Consider the following 24417-nt stretch of genomic DNA (forward strand, 5'->3'; position numbering starts at 1 on the left):
TAATTTGACACGTTGGTTGGGGTGACTTTTTTAAACAATACACTTAACCAAAAGCTACATTTTCCCATGCCACATACAGCCAGATGCATATTATTTTGTTTTTTCTTCTTCTATAGCAGAGGTTTTCAACTGTTTTTGTCCAAGGGACCACCATAATAACCAAGAAGAAACTTGGGGACCACTGCTTTGGGAGAATATTATTTCATTTTGCGCCAAAGGAAGATAGACCTATACAAGATATTTATTTGCATCTATTTGGGGAATCTCAGCTACATTTGACATAATTTGGATGTGCAAATAATTCACAGAATTAGCTGGAAAATAAATCAAGTCAAGATAAGAAATCGATTTTATTTTTAAAAACATTTCAATTATTTTCCATTTCCAATTTTGCAGACCACCTGCAATACCGCCACGGACCACTAGAGGTCCGCGGACCACCGGTTGACCCCTGATGCAAGGGACTCACGTGCTCTATATCGGGTCTGAGGGATTATTGCTCGGTTGAAGCAAATTATTTTGGGTAGATTTTAAGGAATGCAATACCCAAGCGCTGAAATTTGGATGCATAGCCAATTATAATAGCGTGTTTCAAAAGTATCTGTTGTCTAAATACGGTGCATTAGTCGTACTTGTAAATATAAGACATTGAAGAATTAATTATGAAGACAAGAATATGACAACAGGGTCCGTATAGGAAGGAGAAGGCGAAATGACCATCACCCTTCACCTGCTCTCTCCCTTCTAGTTGCCTGGCAACCATCACAGACCCCACCCCATGCTTCTATGAAATCAGCCTCCCCTGATTTCTTGTTTGGCAAGAATGCTTTACAAAATCATTTAATGTGATAGTGCCCCCGAGGCAAGGACATCGCATATAAAGCTGCCAGAGGGTCATAACCAGACCTATCATCCAAAAGTGTAGAAGTACAGATAGATTAGTGTGTGGCAGAAGGGAGGAACATGTCTTTATTCCATGACAGCAGAGAGGCCTTGTACTCGGGTAAAAAGTACAAATACTGATTTGACTCCTCGGAGTAAATATTGTTTACTATTTTTTAAGTACTTACTGAAATCGTTTTAAAATGTTTTTTATTCAGAAAATACAAAAAGATGGTTTGAAAATAAAAACAAACTCCACGCCAGTAGGCGGCGTCAATTCATATTATATGATGGTTGTCAACTGCCACTAAACCCAGAAGAAAAACAACAACGCGCCTGCGCACCAGTGTGTGTTCGGCGAAACGAGGAAATGCGGAGGCGTAGGATCCGTCTATCTACATTTTTTTAAGATGCTATACCTCTTTGTAGTTTCAAATTATTTTAACAACTGTTGCGATGCTTTAGTCTTTAACTTGTTTTCAAGCTAGCCACTCAGCTGTCGCTTTCACTTGTCATCAACTTCTTTTGTCTGGAGGCCCAAATGTTCACTGACTGGACCTCGGATAGAATGTCACTACGTTTTTGATATCTTTCTCCTTTAGTTCATTCATGGAATATGACATGGCGTATTTATTTCCACCTCCGACATTTTTAAACCAAAAATAATTATTAACCTCGGACATGACTCATGGCGTCCTCCAAAGCCGATACCGGAGTAAGCAATGAGACCAATTGCTCGAAAGAAAATAATAGCAGCAGTTCCTTGGATGAAGCATCAGACAACCACTCTAGGTACTGCCTTGACGACCTGGTGAGCATCGCCACAGTAGGTAAGTTGCCATTGCATTATAAAGGGACACAGGAAAAAAATATGTCAGGACTAAAATCCCCCCCTTAAATAATCTGTTATTTAAGGTTTGTTTTATTTTGAGTGGCACACCCACTTTGTGTGCGTGGCTTTTTTCTTTTCCCCAAAATCAGCCTGTCCACGTCATAGACTGAAGGAGGCAAGCATGATGATGTTTCCTGGCCTGGTTTGTCACTTACTGTTGTCACCTAGTGTCTGAAACGGTGATTAATTTACAATTTACATTCCTACTCTTGTCCACTTTAGCCTGTGAAAATATAAAAGCGATCTGCACAATATTTGAGATTTATTGGCATTTAAATTAACCGTTAAAATACAATGACTCAAACAGTTAACTCAAAGCCTATCTGAACTCAATTGTATTTGCGTCAAGGAAACCAGACAATGATTTTGAATGTTCAAATAGTTTCTGGTCGCTGCCCTGACTCCTACCTATGTGGGGCAGGGAGGGAGGGCATGGCCATATTACTCTTTTCCAAATTGCAAAATATAAAATTGGGCCTTTGGAGATGGTAATCCTCCAATGAGATCTGTTTCATGCTTGCTTCCTTTCTCCCTTGTGTCCCTTTTGCTTAGGTACAGGAACTTTTGGGCGAGTATTCCTAGTTAGGGACAAGAAGAGCAGGACCTTCTATGCTCTGAAACAGATGAGGATCCCTGATGTGATCCGCCTGAAGCAGGAGCAGCACGTACACAACGAGAAGGCGGTTCTGAAAGAGGTTAACCATCCCTTCCTCGTTCGACTGTGAGTTTGTTCTTCAGTTTCCTACAAGATTTCATGGGGGGAGTAACTTTCCAAAACATCAGAAGATATGCTCTCATGTTTCTTACTTAAGATGTACTGCGATACCTCACCAAAAATGAAACTGTACGACTTATTTACAACATTCCAGGTTGGGAAACCCCGATATCGTGAAGAATTGAACATTGTACAGTATGTTTATCCAGCCGTCTCTGATAACATGGTCATTTGACATTTATAGCAGTCAAATGAGTTAAACACCTTAATATTCAACCAACCCTTTATAATTTAGTTCTGCAAATTTCTGCTAGCTAAAATAATGCAAAACGCGATGGAAAGTTAGCATCAATGTTATGGTCAACCTTCAAACCATTGCTACCTTCTTACAAAGCGTTCATCATCCATTTAAAAATCCTTTGAGCTTGCCAGACATTGAAAAAGCCAAAACATTTCTAGAGGATGCTTTAGCCAATGAACAGTAAACATTTACCTTCCTCAGCATACAATTAATATTTCCATCAAGCAGCACTGCCCTACTCTACTTAAAGATTCAAAAATGAGGACTATTTGCATCACACATAGGCTTCTTCAGCTCTCCTTTAGCTCTAATAACAAAAGTAGCAATAAGTCTTATCTAACTGTTTGCTTTCTTAACCTCAGTATCATGATGATAATTAGCTCTTTTATCCTTTGTATTATTAACAAATAAAACCTTGTGACATCATTTGTTATTCATCACAGGAGAACATTTATCAAACAAGTCATTGTTGACATAACTACATAAATGCTTGCGCACGCACATACAAAATTGACGCCACTCCTCTGATAATGAAACAAAACAAATACAATGTTATGGCTTCAAATGAACCAAAGTAATTGTCAGGCGACTCAATAAAGATTAGGAAATGTCATATTGACTGTACACTTGACAACATTTTCTTTTCTTTGTCAGGTTTTGGACGCACCATGATGACTGCTTCCTTTATATGCTGCTGGACTACGTGCCCGGCGGCGAGTTATTCAGCTATCTTCGTAGCCGAGGCCGATTCAGTAACGCCACCGGTCTGTTCTACGCCTCTGAGATTGTCTGTGCGATCGAGTACCTCCACTCCAAAGACATAGTTTACCGGGACCTGAAGCCTGAGAACATCCTGCTGGACAGGGAAGGCCACATCCGCTTGACTGACTTTGGCTTTGCAAAGAAGCTTTCTGACAGGTAAAGTCACTATCCGTGTTGTCGATTTGTTCAGATTTCTTAAGATTTGCACTTCTCCACACGCAAAAATAAACGTTTGCTTTCATTCCATTCTGTTAAATAAAGAGGGAGCAAATTGTATGATACAGCCAGTGTGAAGAGTTTCACATGTGACTCTAAGCTGCAAAGGGTAAATCTAAAACATGGCTAAGAGAATGTTGTAGAAGCCTGGCATCATTTTTGTCTCTCTCTTTCGGAGTAGGACCTGGACTCTTTGTGGCACCCCTGAGTATCTTGCTCCAGAAGTTATCCAGAGCAAAGGTCATTGCCGTGCAGTGGACTGGTGGGCTCTTGGCATTCTCATCTTTGAAATGTTGGCTGGGTGCGTACTGCGATAGACACTACTCATTTCGAAGTCACAGCCACTGATTGTCAGCAGAAGCCAGAAATGGCCAGTATGTAACTAGCCTAACGTAGAAACAGAACCATTATGTTGGAATACCATGTCTCAAAAGAAATATGATTGTGTTTGCATGCTGCAAAATGTCTAGAGCCATGACACAGTTTAACATCAATTCACATTCTCAGTCATTGTGCTGGGTGAGGTCAGCATGTGTACTGCGCAATATCCTCCCCCCTTTAAATGTTCCTCAAAGTTGACTTCTAATGTGTATTGTTTCATGTATGACTACATTTAAACAAGAGTGGTGTGCCATGAGCTGCTTTGCCACTGTGCTCAGCGAGTCACCAAGTCTATGGTCACCAAGGCAATGATAAAATGATTCACATTATTAGCTCGCACAGAGTCACCTTCAAATCTTGTGTGCTCGCAACCAAATAATTGAAGTTCTTATTTCTTCTCTCCAGGCATCCACCCTTTTTTGATGACAATCCATTTGGAATCTACCAGAAGATCCTGGCGGGGAAACTGGATTTCCCACGGCATCTGGATTTCTACGTCAAGTAAGCTTTCAGACATACAAGGAAAGCAGATCTTTTGCATCTCACGAAAGAATTTCCCCTTGTGCAAAATTTGAACATTTATTTTGTGGATTGTACTATTTGTATGTGTTCCTCACGTTGAAAATCACTATTGCATACAGTCAAATACATTTCTGGAGTAACTGATGACATGCTTGACTATACTTTTAGTGTGAAGTCAAAATAATCTATATAAGATTTCAATGCCATGTCAAAAATTCCAATCCATAATTATTTCTGTGAACTTTATAGTATTTTATTCTGTGCGTGGTTTGCCACTAGGGGGTGCCTTGGTGCAGCAATCTGGGTGAACATTTTATAGACTGATTATTTTCCACAGAGACCTCATCAAGAAATTTCTGGTAATTGACCGAGCCAGACGGCTGGGCAACATGAAGGTCAGTTTTTCTCTTCTTTTTTTGAACAACTAAAAACTAATACCATGTATAAAACTTCATATTTGCTATATTGGAGTTTTTGGGTTACACTGTCATTGTATAAACAGTTCCTTGTCAATACAAGTTTGTTTTTCTGAAAGCTTTAGAACTATTATGTAAAATTATACAAATAAGATAAAGCTGGTTACTTTTATCAGCGCGACGGCTCATTTATTTTTGTTGTTGTTCAATTTAACTAGTGATTAAAACTTGAATTTCTTATTTCTCTCAAAATCAATTTAAATGGATGTCTTATGACTATGTGCATATTTCCAAAATTCATCACATCTTTTTTTTTTAAATTAGGTTGTTGGTAATTTCATATTAAATGCACGCCTTCTATCTATTGCTTCAGAATGGAGCAGATGATGTGAAAAAACACCGTTGGTTCAAGGCCATAGATTGGGAGACAGTTCCACTGAGAAAACTGAAAGTAAGTCATTTTGGAACGTTTAAATAGTTGTTCAAAGAACCATATTGAGTCGTTTGAATTTAAAGATGCAAGAGAAGGGGGAACATTGTCTTTTGATATAGACATACACTCGCATGTTTAAGGAGCACAGTGGCATGAAAGCTGAATGAACTGCAGCTTGTAACTGGAACATGTATGGCTAACTCCACAGCCTCCAATAGTTCCCAAAGTTTCCCATGAGGGCGACACGACAAACTTTGAAGTTTATCCCAATGACGAATGGAAAAAAGACCCATCTGTTCCACCAAGAGACTTGGAGATCTTCAAAAACTTCTGACAAGTCAGATAGAATGTTTTATTCATGGAACAAGTACTTCACAAAGAACAAATGTTCAGGGAATACAGTGGACCCCCATATGTTCACGGGTTGGCATCTGCAAATTGACAGTTTCCGATTTTTCTGGTGCTTAATCTATGTTCGGTTGCATGGCAAAAATATTTTCATGGTAAAATACTTTCTACACTATGTACGCCATTTAGTGTATTGTAGTAACCGTTACTAGCTGTCCACTCAACCAAATGACCAAACCCGCTTATCCAATCACAAATCTAACTGTAGCCATGTTAGAAATGTGATTCACAGTCCGAAAAGGGAGGGAGGATAAATTTGACGGTGATGTCTGTTGATGCTGCTTTGGATCATGAACATTTTGCCAAATTAGATCAAAACCAGTGTAATCTGTTACAACAGCTCAGAGGAACATCACTAAGCCTGCTTGTGACCGATTTGCTGTGCAGTCAAATGTTCATTATTTTACAGTGCACTGTACCACTACAGTAATTCTTTGTTATCATAATCATCAGAATTTTTTATATGCATGTACTCCAAAGACTGTACTTTGCATAGCTTACCAGTTTTCTATTTTCAAGGGAACAGCAAGGTTGGGCGATGGAAGTCTTTGGGATCATAGTTATGCTTTAAACTCTGAATCTAGGTCATTAGAATCACTTCAAGAGGCGTATCAGTTTCTTGTGGGAATTGGTCATTTGCGGTTGGGCTTGGTCCCTATCCCCCCGCGAATATTTGGGGTCTGCTGTATTCATATTACTCAAAGTTGGCTCATTACAGCTCTTTGTCTCCCTTTAAATCCTAACCATCATACCATAAACAGGGTTTTATACTCTGGTCAACTGTCTGTTTTTTGTTGTCAATTTTTATTATTATTATGAATCTTTCTGAGCCTAAACATGCAAGAAAAAACAAGACTGTTAATTTCTACTTTTTAAAACGTTTGTATTTCATTGCAATGGCCTATTACTGTCTGACCTCTGAACCCTGTGACTTTTTGGCCAGAAGCAAGTATTACAGGAAAATACTACTTTTTTGTTTACAAAAGGCAGCAAATAGGTGCCTTATGTTTTTGCTACTTATTAATTTCACTTGAAATGTGTCCTCAACTTCTCGTTGTGATGTGACTCAAAATAAAATAATGAAAATACTAGTTGTTTTAAGGTGCTCATGGTTCTCCTTTCTCCAGTATTGCTTTTTTGTTAGTGTGGTCATCATAAGTGAAAATAGAACAAGGTAGCAGTGCTCCAAACAATGCATACTATATTCCCTTTTAAAATATCTGTTATTTGACCACAACCAAATGAAAAACGATAGGAACAAAATGTGTACATATATGTACATATGCTGAAAGTATTTGGTGTGATTCACTTTTTCTACATTTCACTGTTACAAGATATAAAAATGAATACATTTTTTTCCTCAAAATTTTACACCTAAGCTCCATAATGACATAAAAAAAATCTTTGAAGTGTATGAAAAATTTCCAGCCATGTCTTTGAAAAAAAACATAACCAAATGAAATAGGGAAAAAGGTTAGCGCTGAATACTTTGGAAAAAAAAAAATTCTGATTCATAGCAATTGCAAACAGACTTCTGACAAAGACATAATGACTCAATTGTTTGCCTCTCACAGAATTGAGAACTGAAAACTGGAATGCTGTTTTCAATTCCGCGTACTTTTTAAAATACAGAAATCAAAATGCATTTCTGATTTGAATGGTTTTGTCACGATGAGTCATTTTCACTTGATCTTGGAAATTCTTACTAGGAGGGGCTTAACAAATTTTTTGTTGTGATATAAACAACTGTATCAATGATTCTGCTGTCTAATATCCAAATCTTAAAATGTATTAAACACCCAGGTTTAATATTAAAAACAAATGCAAATCTCTCCCTCCACTTTTAATTCCAAACACGTACAAACAAATTACATTCACACATGAAAATACAGTAGCACCTCGACGTATGAGTTTAATTAGTTCCATGACTGAGCTTGTGATGAATCTCCCCCCTCTCAAAATCCAAAAAACATCTGAACAACAACCAGCAAATTCAAACGTCGATGCACTCCAATATGATACCACTGTAACAACAAAATACAATTGTTTTTCATTCCTACGTGAGTAACCAATCACATAAAAAAAATAACCTGCACCAAGAACAGGGGCGGAGCTACGTGATGGGCCCAGTGGTGACCACGCGCAAAAGTGATTCTTTGGAGCGGATAATTATTTCTTCCGTACATCCATTTCCTCACAATCGCATTACATTGAGGGGGCATTTGGATACTCTACCATTTATTTAGACTGACCGTCTATCTAAAACCAAAAGTATTGTTACTATTGAACTGCATGCAAGATATCATTCACAAGAGTGAAATATTTTAAACTTGTAGCAAGCATTAATCAAGTTTACTACCTTTTGCAATTAACGCACAACCAATGACAGAAGGATTAGCTAGAAAATCAGTGCATGAAATCGAAGTACAATGTGAAAAGCAAGGAAACTGGTCAATTTAATTGCGCAAAATGTTGCTTTTTACTCTTTTTTTTTTTTCTTGATAGTATTATTAGTGTGTTGGGTAAGGTGGATAAACATGCATTTTATTTAATGAAACCTTAACTGGGCAATAATTTGCGATGTCTTCACATTGTGCAACTGTGATCCATTATTCAAAGCACCTTTGAGTGGTTGTGGCACTCCGGCCCACGCCACTGAAAAAGTTCTGGCTCCGCCCCTGCTTTTCAATACTTCTATTAGTTATTTAAAAAAAAAAAAAAAAAACCTTCATACACAAAACATTTTTATGACACATGACATTCGGACAATAACAAAAAAGTACAACACGGTCTTCTGAAATGACAGCTTAAGGTGTCCTTGCAGAAGTGTTACCATTACATGATAAAGCTGCTAAAATGTATCCGCCAAGATAAAAAAGCCAAACATCAAGCAGCAGAAATATGAGAGACGATACTATGGTACAAAGAAACACGGACACTTTAGTCGTCGTTCCGTCAAGGAGGCTTGTTTTTTGCGGAGAAGGGGCTGTCTAGGACGTCCTGAGCAAGTTGCTGTAAACTGAAATCAAGAAAAAAAAAGATGAGAGTGGAGTTTGAATGTGATTGGTAAATTCTGAAGGCAGCCCAGTGAAAAGAGCTTATCTCACTTGCTTGTTTTTACTTCACCTCCCTTAAAAATGTTTTGGTCCATTTACCTGGTTTTGAAATGGTCCAATTTGTTTGCGTATTTGATCAGAGGCGTGCAGACTTTTTATATCCATTGTTCATACGAGTCGCGTACATTTGTGAGTCAAAACGAACAGAAAAATGGTTTGGCAGTAAATTCATCACAAAATAACCTACCTTGAGGGTTAGACTGCGTTGGATGTGATTTACCACTTTCTGGGTCAGCGCCTGCTCACAAAATGTTTCATTTAGCACAGTCCTTGAAGATTGGAACCAGGTCAGACCGAGACGCCATGCAAGTAGTAATACGGGCTACGAACCTCCCTGTATCTTGAAACACAGTTTTTTCTTCTGGTAAGCAAAGTAACTGGATGCCGCTCCTAAAAGAGCCACCCCGATAGCGCTGACGATTCCCGCGATTTTTCCGGAACCGGCCTCTGCGGGACAAATGGAAATTCCATACAGTAAGCAACATCTGAGTTGTTTGAATTTACGTTGACTTGACAACTATCATAGAATATGATGACCGCGCAGTCCTCAACCCAGTTAGACCTTGACTTTAAAAAAAATACAAAATGATCATAATCTGCCAAAATATTGAGCTCAGGTACATCCTATTAAAAATCAGATAGCATATCACTTATTTAAAAATATGCAAAATGTTTAAAAGACACCGTAATTGTTGCATAGTCTCTTGCTTTATGAGTTGATCGCAGTCAGATGTTTGCATTTACTATAAAAAGTGAACTTTTGATCGATTAACTCTTTCAGTGCCAGCTGTTTTTAAAGCACACCCATTAGAGAGTATTTTGGATGATCTTTTAGCACCCACAGAATGTTGTGTACTGGACGCAAGCTATCAAAAGAAACAGTAGACTCTTGAAAACTTTCTGTTTCTAGCTTTTTGATGCCCAAACCTGTCGGACTTCCCGCGTGTTGGCTTGTCCCTCCCTCGTGGACATTACACGAGCCAAAGGCAACTACAACTTGACAAGTGTAGAACCGATTGTTAGTGTTGGCTATGATGACAATGTGCTCGGTCGGGTGTGTCTTGACATGTTTGACATGAGGTGGTGACAGAAAAAAAAACGCAACTGTGATTATTGTTGTCAGTTGGTAGATACTTTATTGATCCCAACGGAACTCCTGCTCGCTTTAACATCCTGTCACGTGTCGTGACTATTTACATCCACAATAATGTCTCTTAGAAAACAGCCATCTATTCATGTAACATAGCCGCATAGAGTAGGAGTGACTCATGCTACCTCGTAAACAAAAGACAGCTCTACAGCTACAGACACACCCATCAACATGCAAGCCACGATATTCAGATCATCAGGCAGGAAAGAACACTCAGAATCAATCCTACAAGCCTCCTGAGCTAAACAACGCACAACCAAGTCCATTTCCATGTGACTTCCTTTAGATTGTCATATCGGATTCAAGTAACTTACTAAAAGGTGAAAACGTCAAGTACTTAAACAAATAATAATCAGGGCATAGCCTGCACAAGCTCCATGGCCCTCTCTAAGAGCGGTACTAAGGTCTTTTTTATATTGGACATCCACATAATGATTTCCTCCGGTATGTTACAATTTAGCATCTTCAGGATTTGTCGCCACGGAAGGTCGGGATCTGCAACAACACAAAATTGCAGCATAGTTTTAGCCAGACAGACTAGACCAGGAGCCTCGATCCTTTCTAAAAGCTGCAAAAGCAAAAAACATGGCCTGGAAGTCAAGGAGGAGCCCTGTCCATCCATTCAAAGCCCAAACTTCAAGTGGCACTGTGCCACCAATAGCACAAATTGACCTTGCCCCCTGCGGCTGGCAAGCTTAAGCTGCCATTCAAATGATTGCCACAAAGTCAAAATAGTGGTACCTTGACATACAAGATGAACTCATGAGCAAGCCTCCGTTTACTTCTACGCCCAATATCGTACATCTGTTGCAGCCCCCCGAAACCATCACAAACACGTCTTTAGAAACATAGCACTGTATTTTGTGTAACTATTGTATCTTGGGAGAAAGCTGGTCGTAAGCGCAAACTGAGCTCCGACCTTTAAGGGGGTGTGGCCCGGTGACTAACATCACAAAGATGCTCGGTTAATCTCTGTGAGAACGTCAGTCAGGAGTTTTGCCCGATTGTAGCTGCTTACAAGTGTTGTCGTTTGCTATTTGTATGTCTGTGCAGCTCAATCAATAATTGAAGGTGCTTCGGCGACTATGACGCTCCCTTTTTTCCCACATAACTCAAGTCGCTCATTTTGCTATTGTGTGTATGTCCTTTAGTAATAATTTGAATTTGTTTTGGACATTTCCAACCCGTTTCATAATCAAATCCATTCTCCACTGGCAGGATAAAGCTTCGACCAAACATAAAAACCCAAGATGCTCGCTTAGCAGTAAATTGTGACCACAGCGACCCAAACAGTCTTCAAACAGGAAAGAGGAAATGTGACACATGGGCACAAGGGGTGATTTTATGATGCCAGCATAAGTCACAAGTTACCAAGACAAAAAGCGGAAAGGTGGAAGTAGAAAAAAAATGTTACCTTGAGGCTGATCAGCACCACCTGAAAAGACGAGAACAAAATTATTCTTTAACTGTAGAGTGAATGACTGACTTTTGCAATTGTTGTTTGCAGAGATGTACGTACATACAACTGACTGCCATCATGTTATTGAGAGACATCTAGTATAGCTAAGTAAGGTAACCAGTGAGGATTACTGTGTCTATAACGGCAGAATTTTCATACAGCTCCAACAATATAGTCAACATCACATCAGTAAACATGTGACGGGCAACACAAACTTTTTTTCAAGTTTGTTATTTTATCTCCATGGCAACGCTATTTATACTCCTCCTTCCGGACATTACAATCACAAAGATATGATCTTGAAACAACAATTCAGCTATTCAAATGCTCTATGGATTTAATTTCCATAATCACAAACACAAACAAATGAGGCAAAGCCTTAAAGAACTATTCAAACAACCAAATGTAATCAATTGATCACATGACTCCAAATATGGGAAGTGTGTATGATGAGTAAGTGCTTGGATGTGCATGTATGCTGTGCGCGATGTGTAATTTGATGGAACATTTCTGTCACACTTTGACATGAGTACTTTTGACTGGTATGCTACCTGCAAAAAGTCATTATGTTGCAAGATTTAACATACCTGCATGGTTATAGTTAGAATCTCCGAAACGTCCTATGTTTAAAACAAAGTATGTTAGGCATTCCAAAAAAATCGAGTATTAGGTATAATAAAAATGTCAAATGTTCACAGAAAATGTCGTACCGTCATCAGGGTTGGAGTTTCCACCATCACTTATGTCAAATAAGTCATTGTCATCAAAGTTACCACCCCCTAAGTGGAAAATTCCAAAGGATAATATTGAAGACAAACTAGTACTTGCTATGCAAAGCATGTCAATGAGACAAAGTGCTGCTGAAAACTTGCATAGAAATCAAGCGGACAATTTTCCAACTTACCTCCACCACGCTTTGGTGGGTTGACCACAGGTGTGTCAGGTTTGGCATTTGGGTCTTAAACAAAGAGAAGAGGGGAAATTATCTGAGCAAACGCACGCACAACACGCTTCATGGAAAAAAGCAGACAGAGAGCATAACATCCCAAGGCCAATATCCAAAGTATATTACATCCACTCGATAGGATCACAAATGTCTGTTAAGTCTGCGATTTTAACTCATTCACTGCCATTGACGGCTATAGACGTCAAAGATTCATTTTAACTGGACTGGCAGTGAATGAGTTCATGGTTTACTTGAACTGTTCTTATTAAAATGTGAGAGTTCCCACCAGTTTTGCGAAACAGATAATGATGTTTTCCTTCAACATTGGGACAATGATGTCTGAAGGTTATTGAACAAGCATTACCTGGTTTAAGAGCGTCGTCGAGATCAAATCCAAAGCCATCTGCATACAAAAATACAAGTTTTAGAGATGCAAAAGTAAAGGCTGTTTGTTATTGTAATCATTTTTTAAAGAAAAAAAAAAAAAAGATGACCAAATCTACCAGAATCTCCAGTATTCTTTGGCTTCTTAGGTTTCTCAGGTTCTGGTTCATCTTTAAAAGAAAAATACAGACAATGTATAAGCTTTACTTTAACCAATACTTTTTACTGTGAGTTTTTTGTGCAATTATAAATAAAGGAAAATAGAATAAAAATGATTAAAGTTTCCAATGATAAATTAAAAAATGGCCATGAGCTAATGCTAAAATTAGCTCTCTGTGTAAAGAAAAGGCAGGAGCAGCACCGATGGCAACAGTATAGACAAATTAATGTCCTGTTAAGTACTCACTGTAAAAATCTGCAATCCGTTTTAGGATGCATTCAGCCATTGCGTTATTTCGTATTTGTTTATTGAGTTAACGTTACACCTAAAAACAAAATTCAGCATATACAATAAAAACTTGAAGGTCTAGCTGGAGTGATTTTAAACCAATAATGTCCATACTGGTATGTAAATTTTACCTGGTCCTAAGGCATCAAAAAGTTTCAGACCATCTGTGGGGAGACAAGAAGAATAGTTAAAATGTTAGTTTGGGGTAGCAACATTAAAACAAAAATAATAATTTGTCCATTAGGGTTTCACATAAATTGAGGCGTAGTACACTGAGGACTTGTCGTTGATGATTTGAGTTGGAAATGGGTGTGCAATATTTTTAGAAACGACAGCCCAGGAAAATCTTTGACACAACTTGAACACTCTCATAAAGTCTGCCCATCAAATACTGCTGTATATGATATTGTGAAGGTAACAAAATAAAAAGCACTCTAGCGACTGACAACATCAAAACACGTCACAACCAGTCACAACATCCGTACCATTAAGATACTTTCATGCGCTTGCTTTTGTGAATACACACAAGGAGATTAATTAGCCGGTGTGAGGTGTCAAATAGGTAGCGCATGGAAAATAGGTAGCTCGCTAAAGATTTACTTGCTTGTCACACAGATTGGGTGGACAGATTTGCCAGAAAATGACCATATACTTAAAAATAATTGATAAGTAACATTTCTGTCATATGTCCATCCACTTTAAATACAAAGCCATCATAATAAATAATTAAGCTTGCTAATGTTAAAAAAAGTATACAAACCATCAAGATTAGTATTGTCTGGGGATTTTGGTTGCTCTTTTGGTTGTGGTGGTGTTGGGTCTAGAAAAAAACAGAGAAAAAGTGTTGGGAATCCGTTTTTCATTCCATATAGGCACTTGCAACAGAAACATTTCTACTCAAATTGCTCACAGATCCTTTGAGGTCTAATCAACAAACTATGAAGAAACCATATCATAAACAATTTGCCTTAAATTGATAAAAATGTTATATAATTGACAAAAATATCATGCATCAAGCAGGCAAATATTCAGACAAGAAATTCCCCAGGACTACTCACCTACGTCATCGAGCGCATCAAACAGGTTAAATTCTGTATGAAAGACAATTTTGGATTACATTTATGGTGGTTCTACAGTTTTCTCCTCTAATAATTCAGAATTACTTTTGGAACCCAAGCACAACCATTACGACCACAAAGTCATCAAGATCAAAATAATAAACTTAGCTATATTGTGTTGCTGTCCAAACATATGCGTTAAAATGAACTTCGACCCCAACCCCAATGCCCTAATCTTAACCAAATAAAAAGGCACTTCACAGAGCGTGACAACAATATCAGGCTGTAGTTATTGCAGCAAGAAGGTACTGTCATTTTGCATTTTGATTCATTTATTTTAGTTTCTGCCAGTTTGGAGTTTGGTGATTTTGTGCCATTTCCAACCTGACAACAGGAGCCCAAAGCAGTTGACAAAATCAGACCATCCCAGAAGACGATATGAGCAACTCTGGCTTCTATTTAACGTTTCTTAATGCAGAGTCACGTTCCACTGTGAGGGATTGTGGTGAGTCTTCATAAGTGCTTTCCTCTTCCGCACAAGCTTTGAATGACGGAACAGTTTGTGGGTCAACTGCTTTTGTTAATGCTAAGTGAGCAGAGTTGCATTATTTATCATGAAAGCTTTATGCAGAGTTTATTACTTTTTTGATCATTTTTTAAATTTGAAATGTTTTTATTATTTTCAAGTAAACTGATTGAAATGTGCATGCAGTGTTTGCCATTTGGGACATGGGAGGGACACCTACGCAAGCATGGCAGGCAAACTCCCCACAGTAAGGGCAGATATCTCGACATCTCGACTGTGGGACATCTGTGCTAACCACGACTGCTTCCTTCCGAAACATATGGAAGCTTTAAAAATGCCCTAACCTTTATACTTTATGCTTGTAAGCTTTATATAGTTTTCCAAGACAGGTCCCAGAGAAGAAACTCTCTGAGACGAAGGAAAGAAGACCTTACGGACACAACTGACAGAAGTCCAAAGCATCAAACCAAAGCTCCAGAAACATGAACTTCGGCTGTAACATTTTGACAAACAGAAAGAGGTATTTTTTTGTTTATAAATAAGACAGTTTATGCTTCGCTGTATTTTGTCCTGATTTGGGAACTTTTGTGTCATGTCACATTGTGAACCCATCTGAAAATGGGGTCACCAATGTGGTGCCAGTGGGCACTAGGTAGGACCACATTAGTAAGTAACCTGCAGGCTTGCTCTAAAAATAGCTCACCAATATTGGGAAAATGATTTCTTCGGAATGTTATAGAAGTGACCATTTGAAAATGTGAACATCGGCGGAGATTTATAGAAAAAAGAAGTTGCATGGATACAGTATTGATGTTTCCTTATTATTGTGAGAACTCGGTCACGTGGCCAATCCACTCACATAAATTAATAATAACATACGTACCAATAACATTAATTTCAGACGTGCGCATGGAACTGGGAGCATTGGTCAGCATTATACCCAAGAGTAGCTTGCGCTCACCTTCAAAAAGGTCAGGTCTATCCTAAGCTACAATATGTACTTTAATTTACTTTGACATTTAGTAAATAAAACAAGACGATAACATTGTAATCAAAAGTAATTTTGCTGTAAAAAAAAAAAAAAAGAACATTAGTTCACTGGTTTGAACTGTCGGAAACACCCGCGCTCTAGACTGAGGTAATACGTACAGTATTTTCACTTTTTTTCCATTGCGTCAGTTTCCAAAGATTTAGTAATGGTGTCTGGATCATAATTGCAATAATAGTACTGCGCACTTTACAATAAGTCATAATTTAAATATTTCAAGCTAGGGTGTTAAGTTTAAGCGAAATCTAATAAACGCAACCTTCATGTTAGACGATGACTCAGAATCCCCGTGCAAAGAGAGGCAGTTTGGGGAACTCCATTAATAATAGTTGCTTGGCGACCACTGTGGCCGGATAGCATAAGAATACCGAAGGACTGATTATCTCGGCTTTCAAACAAGAATTATGCGATCACAACACAAAACGGGGGGGAAACTTGCCGTCCTGCGTCAATGCCCCAGTCACCAGGAGAAGTACAGCGGGTAGCAAGCAAAACTTCATCTTGACAAAAAAAAGTATTCGCTCCACAGTTTTTCGGTCTCCAGACAGGAAAGAAAGTTACATCAAAATGAGGTATGTGGTTCGAGGGCGTTCCAATGTGCGTGTTTAGCTCGGGGATATTTCAGGGAACAGCGCAGGAGAGAACACGACTGCTCTGTGGTATCCAGTTACAAAAGCGCTCATGAGTCAGCTTGGTACCAGATCAACTGGGTGTGGCAGGGCGTTTCTCTAAAAGAAAAAACATGTTCAGTTTGTGTGACTAATTAAATGACACATCCAACTGGGCAGGACAATACTTTTTTTATATATATAAAGAGAGGATTTGAGAAAGTGTCAAGACTCAGTCGAGCATTATGAAAAGTTACAATCTCGGCTGGTGCGGAGCGGCAACTTTCACGTTAACCTCTACTCCCACCTAGTGCATGCAAGGTGAAGTACATTTTGAATGTGTTTTAAAACGTCAACAAGTGATTGGGCGCTTATGATACTCGTTTTTGATACCTGCGCTCTGAATTTTCGAACGGTAACTTTGAATAGCCCTCTAAATTTCTGCACGGTAGTGAACCAGTGTGCGCTTCACGCATAGTTTCGAACACGCCCCAAGTCATTCATTTACATAACATACAGTCTGTGCGCCATTTGCAGCATTTAAAGTCCATCCATTTTCCGTACCGCTTGTCTCCACGGGGGTCGCGATCGTGCTGGAGCCTATCCCAGCAGTCATCGGGGAGTAGGCCGGGGACAACCTGAACCGGTTGCCAGCCAATCGCAGGGCACACAGAGACGAACAACCATCCGCGCTCGCACTCACACCTATGGAGAAAACCGGTACCCGGAGAAAACCCACGCTGGCACGGGGAGAACATACAAATTCCACACTGGGATGGCTGGAGGTGGAATCAAACCTGAACTGTGAGGCAAACGTGCTGAACAGTGCCCCACCGTGCCGCCCGCAGTTAGTTATATTGAAAACTCTTAATTAACGTGGATAAACCCCTTAAAATTAAACATCTCGTTTATGGAAAAAATAGATTTGAATTTTGTGTCTAATTAATTTGATGACTTCAGATTTGAATTTTGTGTCTAATTAATTTGATGACTTCATACAGGGAAAAACCCATCAAAATTAAAATCAAGATAGCTGACCACCATGCAGAGGCGTAGCCAGGAATTTTTCCAGTAGGGGCGCACGCCCACAGGAAAAAAAATCGAACATCACCCACGCCGTTCGCTGATCGCTAAAACAACATCCGGGTCCGAGAGGCAAACGGTGAATGGATAACATCGCGCACATAGAATAGCGCAAGCACATTCGCACAAGACCGAAAGAAAAAAACGGCATGAAAATGAAGAATCAAAAAAGCTCGATTTATTTCAACCGGGGCGCAGGGAGTCCTAACCGGGGCGCCGCCCCGGCTCGCCCCGGCTTGGCTACGCCTCTGCCACCATGTTCATTGAACATGTCACCAGACCACCCTGTGTAAAGGGGATTTCTCATTTGTACCAAGCGAACAATAAACTTTTCTATGGGCACTTCAGAAGCTGTTGACAGTATCTTTACCATCAAACATATCTAATATACCCTGAGGGGGGGGGGAAAAAAAAGGAAACTCCCGAGTGGTTGGTTACAAGGGAATTCTTTGTGGTAAGTTTGTTCAGCATCGTAATCTTCCATTTGACGCCTTCATTTTCTGCAGAAAAACTTTTATTGCTTACCCTGAGGATAACGGTGTGTCATCCTGAGTACAGTGCTTTTTCTAACCGGTGACCCCGAAAGTGAAGGCTACTGACCAAGTAGAGAATTACCTTCATCTAAGCAAGTGGACAGTGGAGCTACAAAGAGTACAATGTAATGTCACAACATTATGAGGAAGTACAAAAATACGTTTTTTCTTTTACAGTGAATATCTTATATACTTATCTTTATTCCCCAGTCCACTTGTGTCTGTCTGTCTGTCTGTCTGTCTGTCTGTATGTATGTATGTATGTATGTATGTATGTATGTATGTATGTATGTATGTATGTATGTATGAAGTAGAGTAGCGATATAGCTATGAATTATTGAAGAGTTGGGTCATGTACATTGCCACTTTTAACTGACTTTTTTTTTTTTTAAAAATACAGTACAGAGTTCAACTCTGTTTTCTGACGCCCCTGACCGCAGATGACGTCTTCATTTTGGGGGCGGAACTAAAACGAGTCAGTTTTGTTTCCGTCCAGGCGACCAACGGCACTGCACACACAATCGAACACCGGCAGGAGAGGCAGGAAGAAGAATCATGAATCCACTGTCTACTTTGGTGCCTCTTCTCAAACTGTACTACTGTGGAATCAGAGTTCTCATCTACCAGATGTTCAACAGATCTTTCACACTTCCAGGTTGGTTATATTATTGTTTTCATATTTTAACTAGCTTCTTAAAAAATATTATTGATTGGATGTTTTATTTATATAATGTTACAAAATATTGGCAGGAAGAAAATAAAATAAATAAACGAAAATTATTTGTTATTTTATTTTTATTTCGATTGATTGATTGCACATGTTAACATAAATCAGAATCAGCTTTATTGGCCAGGTTTGTCCATGCCAAACAACCAAAATAAATCAAAATGTTTAAAAGAAAGAAAAACAAACAGAAATATGAATATAAATTGGCTAAATTGGTAAACAAATGACTAAATTGGCTAAAATATGTCTCCCCCTTATGTGCTTTTTTGTTTTGTCTTTTCAAACTTAATGTTTCAATGCCACAAGTTCTTGGTTGTTAGTATGGCACGATAGGCAATGGATGGAAATATCTTGCTTATCTGAATCTGTCGCCATCATCATCTTCAATACTTAATGCTGTACACTCCTCCATGTCACTGCTTGCATCTATTTTGACAAGTCAGTAGACTAAATTAACAACATTAACATTAGGCCTACTCCCCTGGCCATCATCTGTTCTCCTTATTTAATGATCGACACATTTATACTTTAAATAATATTAAAGATAGCCCACTCTGCTAGCTGCCACCTGTGATTGTTTTCTTTACTGATACCACCAGCATGAGTACGCACCGATACCGAGTAACCAAGACCGCTAGTCACAAAATAAAGAAATAAAGCCCTTTTGTTTATTTCCACAAAATGCAGAACAGTCACTCTGCAATAGAGAATTTAAGTCCAAAATAAAACAACTAAATTTTGATGTATGTTGCCTGTATTGCATTCATCAGGAAAAAAAAAAGACCTTATTAATGCACTGAATAATAACAACGTTCTATTTTTTTCAATGGTTGTGTAGTCAGAAAAGTCAAGAATTTTTGACTGATCACCCTTCACATCTAGACACTCATTCATTCACACACTGTAGAGCGTAAACACCTAGTTTGAGTTAAATACTAGAAATGTGTTTATTTTTAACACAATCAGTCCAAAATAGTTTGTACTTTTCCACAGTCTGCTTTATTGCTAAAGGTCTGACTGGCAAAGTAGCTGAGGCCAAACAAAGCCATAAAATAGTTTAAAAACGAAAAAAATCCAAACCAAATTGTGTGGTGTAGCATGTGAGACTCACAAGAAGGGCATTATGCATTATGCAGCCTTCTTACTCCTAATCTGTCCAACAATGCGACTCCTTTAACTGGTTGTGTGCGATTTATCCCAAAGCATGACAAATGGATCAAGACCGACCAGCTACTGAACAGCTCTCAGTATGAAAGAGGACAGACAGTACACCCTCCATCCTTCAATTTTCTGCACCGCTTAATCCGACGAGGGTCGCAAGTGTGTCTGTTTTTGTACAAAGTGACTTGTCTTTTTCTGGTGGCTTATTTCTCTCGATAAAATGCAGATTTTATTCTTGCTAGATTGTGATTTTCTGATTATTATTTTACACATTTGTGACTGCTATTCTGTCCATTACCATACTCAGTGAATAATGCAAAAAATTAGACACTGTTAATTAATTTATAAGTGAATAAACATCTAATTTACTGTAACTCTACTTTAATAATCAGGATACTAATGTGCAGGGTTCTGCAGCAAATTTTTCTGAGTGATCAGCCATAGACTAGTTTTTCTACTATTCCAAATTTGAATGTGTTTATTTTAGAATTGCATGTGTACCTGTGGCTAAAAAGCGAAGTGTGGAGAGTCACTGTTGCCCGACGGTAAAAGTGTATTAATGAATGCAACGATTATTTATTATCTTTTAATCCAAGGCAGTTTTTCATTGGACTTTTTTTTAGATTTCGAAGAACCTTTTGACCTATGTTCTCTTGTGGTCCCGTCTCCTTTCTTACAGTCTTACAGAAGCAGAATGGAAGGGTTGGCATTGTCACTGGCGGTACAAGAGGAATGGGTTATGAGACTGCAAAACATCTGGCAAGACTTGGCATGCACGTCATTATTGGTAGGCTTTTGCATCACGCATGTTGGACTAGAACCTTCCTTTTGCATTTTAACGTTACCAATTTTGGAAATGAGAACTAAATTCTCTTCCAACAAGTCAAGTAAATTATTTTGTCAGGTAGATTAGTCTTATTCTGATGACATAGCCTCAACTTTAAACCATATCTAATAGTAATTACCAATCAATTATTTGATATCATTGTTGTTCAATATATTTTGAGATTAATGTATATTTTTATGAGTTCTAAGTATTCGTAAAGATCTACTTGGTTACTAACGACCCTCTTCATCATTTCCAGCGGGGAATGAAAACGAGGAGGGCTTAGCTGCTGCACGAGCGATTCAGGGAGAATGCACCGAGGGCAAAGGTAATTGTTTTTCATTCATCGTCACATCGCTCCATCATCAAAAATGACTATTGACTAATTTGTAATCTATTTCCAGCCGAGTTTCTCTTTATGGATCTGACTTCTCTGAATTCAGTGCGAAAATTTGTCAAAACGTTCAAAGGCCGAGGGCTTCCCCTGCATCTTCTGGTTAATAACGGTAGGCTGTTTTGTTTTTCTATTGCATCTCATCAACATACTTTTTTGTTACGTAACGCTACAATTGTAGACTATATAATATTGGATCGTATGTGTGAGTAGCAAGGGTGACTTACGGCTGACCCACAGAATGACCCATAATTTTTGGGACACTTTTCAGTACATATTGGGAACGTTTTTGCATACAAATACGACATGTCGGTCCTTAGCAATAAAGCCCTCTACTGCACTGGTTATTTTCATGTTGTTTTTTTAAGCGTGTTTTTTTAAGCGATTGGGAACATGTATTGCTGGTGATACGTTTTGGAGTTGCTCGACTGTCGCGTGTCCAACAAAATCAGACTGTTGTCGGTGCTTTTAGATTTTCATCTCTCAAATCCTTTGCTCATGCTGGTGGTTTTTACAGTTTTGGTGGTCTGCAATTTGAAATTCGATGCAGAAGAGATGAGATCAAAGAAGATTCTTTTGCATTCCTCGGTGTAGAAATTGACCTGAGGCACTTGCTAATTGAGCCCAGAATAGGAGTGCTGTTTCCCTACCAAGTAAGCCCAAGAAATGATGATGAGTCATGGGGTTCATCAATCCACAGTGTAAAACTAAAAATACTAGCTACGGAAGCAACTGCTGTGACTGAGTCTAATTGGCTTCATCACAAGATACTAGATTGAATTGCACTGGTGAAACTTAGAAAGCTACTGACAAGAAGTTTGGGTTTGGGATTCATGGAATTTGCATTCATTTGAATGGGTATGTGTCACTTTGTGTAGCCGGGACCATGCTGGTTCCTGAGAGGCAGACTGAAGATGGCTTTGAATTCCACTTTTCTCTCAACTACCTCGGCCACTTCCTACTGACCAATCTGCTGCTTGACCTATTGAAAAGGTCAGGGAGACCGGACTGCTGTTCCCGAATCGTCAATATGTCTTCTGCCACACACTATGCGGGGGTAATCCACATGGATGATCTCAACAGGAGGTAAAATAGAATCATGTACTTGATTGGTTTTCCTTCAAAGGTTATTTCCTGGTTGTTTCAACCTTTAAGTTCATAGGAACTCATTCTACAGAGCGACCTAAATCGCTACGGCACAAACCTTCACACAAAATGTCACTGTTGTGGAAGCAGAAGTAACATATAGAAGTGTAATTATGGAGCTAGGTGATGTAAATTGTTGGTTGAAATCGGGGCGGGACTAGATAAGCAAAATTGCTTCATCCCGTTGTGTATTTCGGCAAGTCATGTGTTGACAGTCCATGAAATGAAATTGTGATGAATGGTGACAATATACAAGCGAAATAAACAAACAAACTTTTTTTTTTTTTTTTAAATTCATCTCCCCCAAAAACTATAAAAAAAAAAATGTTTTGTTTTTCAGCGAATAGTCAAGAATGGGCACCACAAAAAAAAAGAGGCAATTGGGTGATTTGTGAACGGCAAACCGTGAAAAGGCTGTAATCGTATTGAAAAACAAAAGCTTTCGACATCCCTGATGGTATTCAAATGTTAAGTAAACGATTGCAACACATAGAATATCTAACCTCTTTTCCCCTTTGGCCAGGTTAAGCTACAGCTCCCATGGTGCCTACGCCCAAAGTAAACTAGCCTTAGTCCTTTTCACTTACTACCTACAAGAGCAGATGACAGCCAAAGGGTTCTCGGTGATGGTCAACGCGGTGGATCCCGGGATGGTGGACACAGCACTCTACGACAACCTTTGGAGCTTGGCGCAGGCGCTCAAAAAGCCATTTGCAAAGACTTTGTTTAGGGTACGTCAAACATCCATGTGTCAGTCTTTAATTATCTCGTTTTTTTTGGCCAACAGTTTGACTACCTTAAAAATGAGCTTTGTTGCTATCACTTTTCTTTTGTTTTCCCTCTCAGACTCCAGCAGAGGGTGCCTCTATAATCATCTATGCTGCAGCTGCCTCCGAGATGGAAGGTGTGGGTGGCTGCTACCTCTACAATGGCGAAAAGAATCAATCAGCCCCAGACTCCTATGACTCTGAGCTTCAAGCAAAGTTGTGGGAAAAGAGTTGTGAGCTTGCAGGCCTACACAAGGCCTGATGTCCGGTGTGGCTGTCCTTGCAAGACCAATAGATTCACATGACACACAAAACAGACAAAGGATCGGCGAGCAGACATCAAGGTTTTTCTATTGCAAATGATATCAGGTGTTTGTTTATACACTCTTTAAAGTCGCAATCGTCATGTTGCAAAAATTAGAATGTTTCACATATATTATTTGATAAGTATTACAATAATGTGCCTTTGTTTATTCTATGCCAGCAATGTATAGTGACAGGAAGAGCAATTAAATGCTCTTCTAGTTGGCAACATTTTCTTTGAATCCGTTTCCTGATGGTGCCATGCATACAACAGAATTTTGGCTTTGTGTTCAACAAAACCAGTGCAGATTTCTTAAGTGGATTTGTGGGTAAATTCATACAAGATCCTCAATATTTCAATATATTCAGTGTTTACAGAATATATACACTTTTTGCCACTTTTTTTTTCATATATATATATGAAAATGTATTGGCTTTGCAATATCAACCCTCTTCTTAGCCCTACTATTTTTGTTTGTTCTGGGTTTTTTTTTCAGCTGTAATCATTGTGTTGTCATCATGATATTATTTGGGTAAAGAATATCTGGGTCCAGCTTTTTTCAAATTCTTGCACTTGTTTCCACAGGAGCCTCACAAATCAACCACTTTGCAATCACGTGATGCTGCTTGCAATTTTATGTGGAAAATAAAGATTTGTTTGACAGTGATAGTTGTCTAAAACTTGTGGGTCACACCCAGCTGTTGTCTTGTGCCCTAAATCATATCCATGGTATTGTTTGATTTTTAATTCTCTGAAAATAAATGTCCTCCTTGCTACTTTTGTGCTTAGGCTAAAGCAGTTACAG

The 24417-nt window shown here is 38.8% G+C and overlaps 3 protein-coding genes across 10 annotated transcripts; 2 read left to right on the forward strand and 1 right to left on the reverse strand.

Moving 5' to 3' along the window:
- Window positions 1-1210: 1210 nt before the first annotated feature.
- Window positions 1211-8017, forward strand: prkx (protein kinase X-linked). The gene is made up of 8 exons (XM_037243510.1): window positions 1211-1712; window positions 2327-2495; window positions 3445-3708; window positions 3950-4069; window positions 4555-4650; window positions 5009-5066; window positions 5461-5538; window positions 5729-8017. The coding sequence occupies exons 1-8, from the start codon at window positions 1571-1573 to the stop codon at window positions 5852-5854; spliced, it is 1053 nt and encodes a 350-aa protein (XP_037099405.1). The 5' UTR covers window positions 1211-1570; the 3' UTR covers window positions 5855-8017.
- A 366-nt stretch (window positions 8018-8383) lies between these two features.
- cd99 (CD99 molecule) lies at window positions 8384-16769 on the reverse strand. Of its 7 annotated transcripts, none has more exons than XR_005096505.1 (13): window positions 16503-16769; window positions 14490-14522; window positions 14192-14251; window positions 13563-13595; window positions 13103-13153; window positions 12964-13002; window positions 12558-12611; window positions 12360-12432; window positions 12241-12274; window positions 11609-11629; window positions 9375-9491; window positions 9232-9282; window positions 8384-8947 (listed from the first exon to the last, which is right to left on the reverse strand). XR_005096505.1 is itself a non-coding variant. In XM_037243528.1 (13 exons), the coding sequence occupies exons 1-13, from the start codon at window positions 16561-16563 to the stop codon at window positions 8919-8921; spliced, it is 651 nt and encodes a 216-aa protein (XP_037099423.1). In that variant the 5' UTR covers window positions 16564-16769; the 3' UTR covers window positions 8384-8918. The 7 variants fall into 7 exon arrangements, 6 of the variants coding, with proteins under 6 accessions (XP_037099423.1, XP_037099432.1, XP_037099440.1 ...); XM_037243528.1 differs by having other exon boundaries at window positions 12241-12273; window positions 12364-12432; XM_037243537.1 differs by lacking the exon at window positions 12241-12274 and having other exon boundaries at window positions 12364-12432.
- Window positions 14515-24279, forward strand: dhrsx (dehydrogenase/reductase (SDR family) X-linked). Of its 2 annotated transcripts, none has more exons than XM_037243515.1 (8): window positions 14515-15535; window positions 18784-18942; window positions 20855-20962; window positions 21261-21329; window positions 21406-21507; window positions 22274-22481; window positions 23065-23272; window positions 23388-24279. In XM_037243515.1, exons 2-8 carry the CDS (start codon window positions 18843-18845, stop codon window positions 23568-23570), a joined length of 978 nt encoding a protein of 325 aa, XP_037099410.1. In that variant the 5' UTR covers window positions 14515-15535; window positions 18784-18842; the 3' UTR covers window positions 23571-24279. The 2 variants fall into 2 exon arrangements, with proteins under 2 accessions (XP_037099410.1, XP_037099409.1); XM_037243514.1 differs by lacking the exon at window positions 14515-15535 and adding an exon at window positions 18331-18412 and having other exon boundaries at window positions 23388-23570.
- The last annotated feature ends 138 nt before the right edge of the window (window positions 24280-24417 follow it).

Source organism: Syngnathus acus, chromosome 2 (assembly GCF_901709675.1).
Source record: "Syngnathus acus chromosome 2, fSynAcu1.2, whole genome shotgun sequence".
NCBI classification, from domain to species: Eukaryota; Metazoa; Chordata; class Actinopteri; order Syngnathiformes; family Syngnathidae; genus Syngnathus; species Syngnathus acus.

Bases quoted from the DNA above. Each gene is read 5' to 3' on its own strand.
- prkx (XM_037243510.1), top strand. From the start codon at position 1,571: ATGGCGTCCTCCAAAGCCGATACCGGAGTAAGCAATGAGACCAATTGC. The intron at 3,709-3,949 runs GTAAAGTCACTA...CTTTCGGAGTAG, and splicing joins GCAAAGAAGCTTTCTGACAG to GACCTGGACTCTTTGTGGCA. The intron at 5,539-5,728 runs GTAAGTCATTTT...CTAACTCCACAG, and splicing joins TTCCACTGAGAAAACTGAAA to CCTCCAATAGTTCCCAAAGT.
- cd99 (XM_037243528.1), bottom strand. From the start codon at position 16,563: ATGAAGTTTTGCTTGCTACCCGCTGTACTTCTCCTGGTGACTGGGGCA. The intron at 13,003-13,102 runs GTAGATTTGGTC...TTTTGTATGCAG, and splicing joins AAAGAATACTGGAGATTCTG to ATGGCTTTGGATTTGATCTC. The intron at 11,630-12,240 runs GTATGTTAAATC...TCGTCTTTTCAG, and splicing joins TTCTAACTATAACCATGCAG to GTGGTGCTGATCAGCCTCAA.
- dhrsx (XM_037243515.1), top strand. From the start codon at position 18,843: ATGAATCCACTGTCTACTTTGGTGCCTCTTCTCAAACTGTACTACTGT. The intron at 18,943-20,854 runs GTTGGTTATATT...CCTTTCTTACAG, and splicing joins CAGATCTTTCACACTTCCAG to TCTTACAGAAGCAGAATGGA. The intron at 20,963-21,260 runs GTAGGCTTTTGC...CATCATTTCCAG, and splicing joins TGGCATGCACGTCATTATTG to CGGGGAATGAAAACGAGGAG.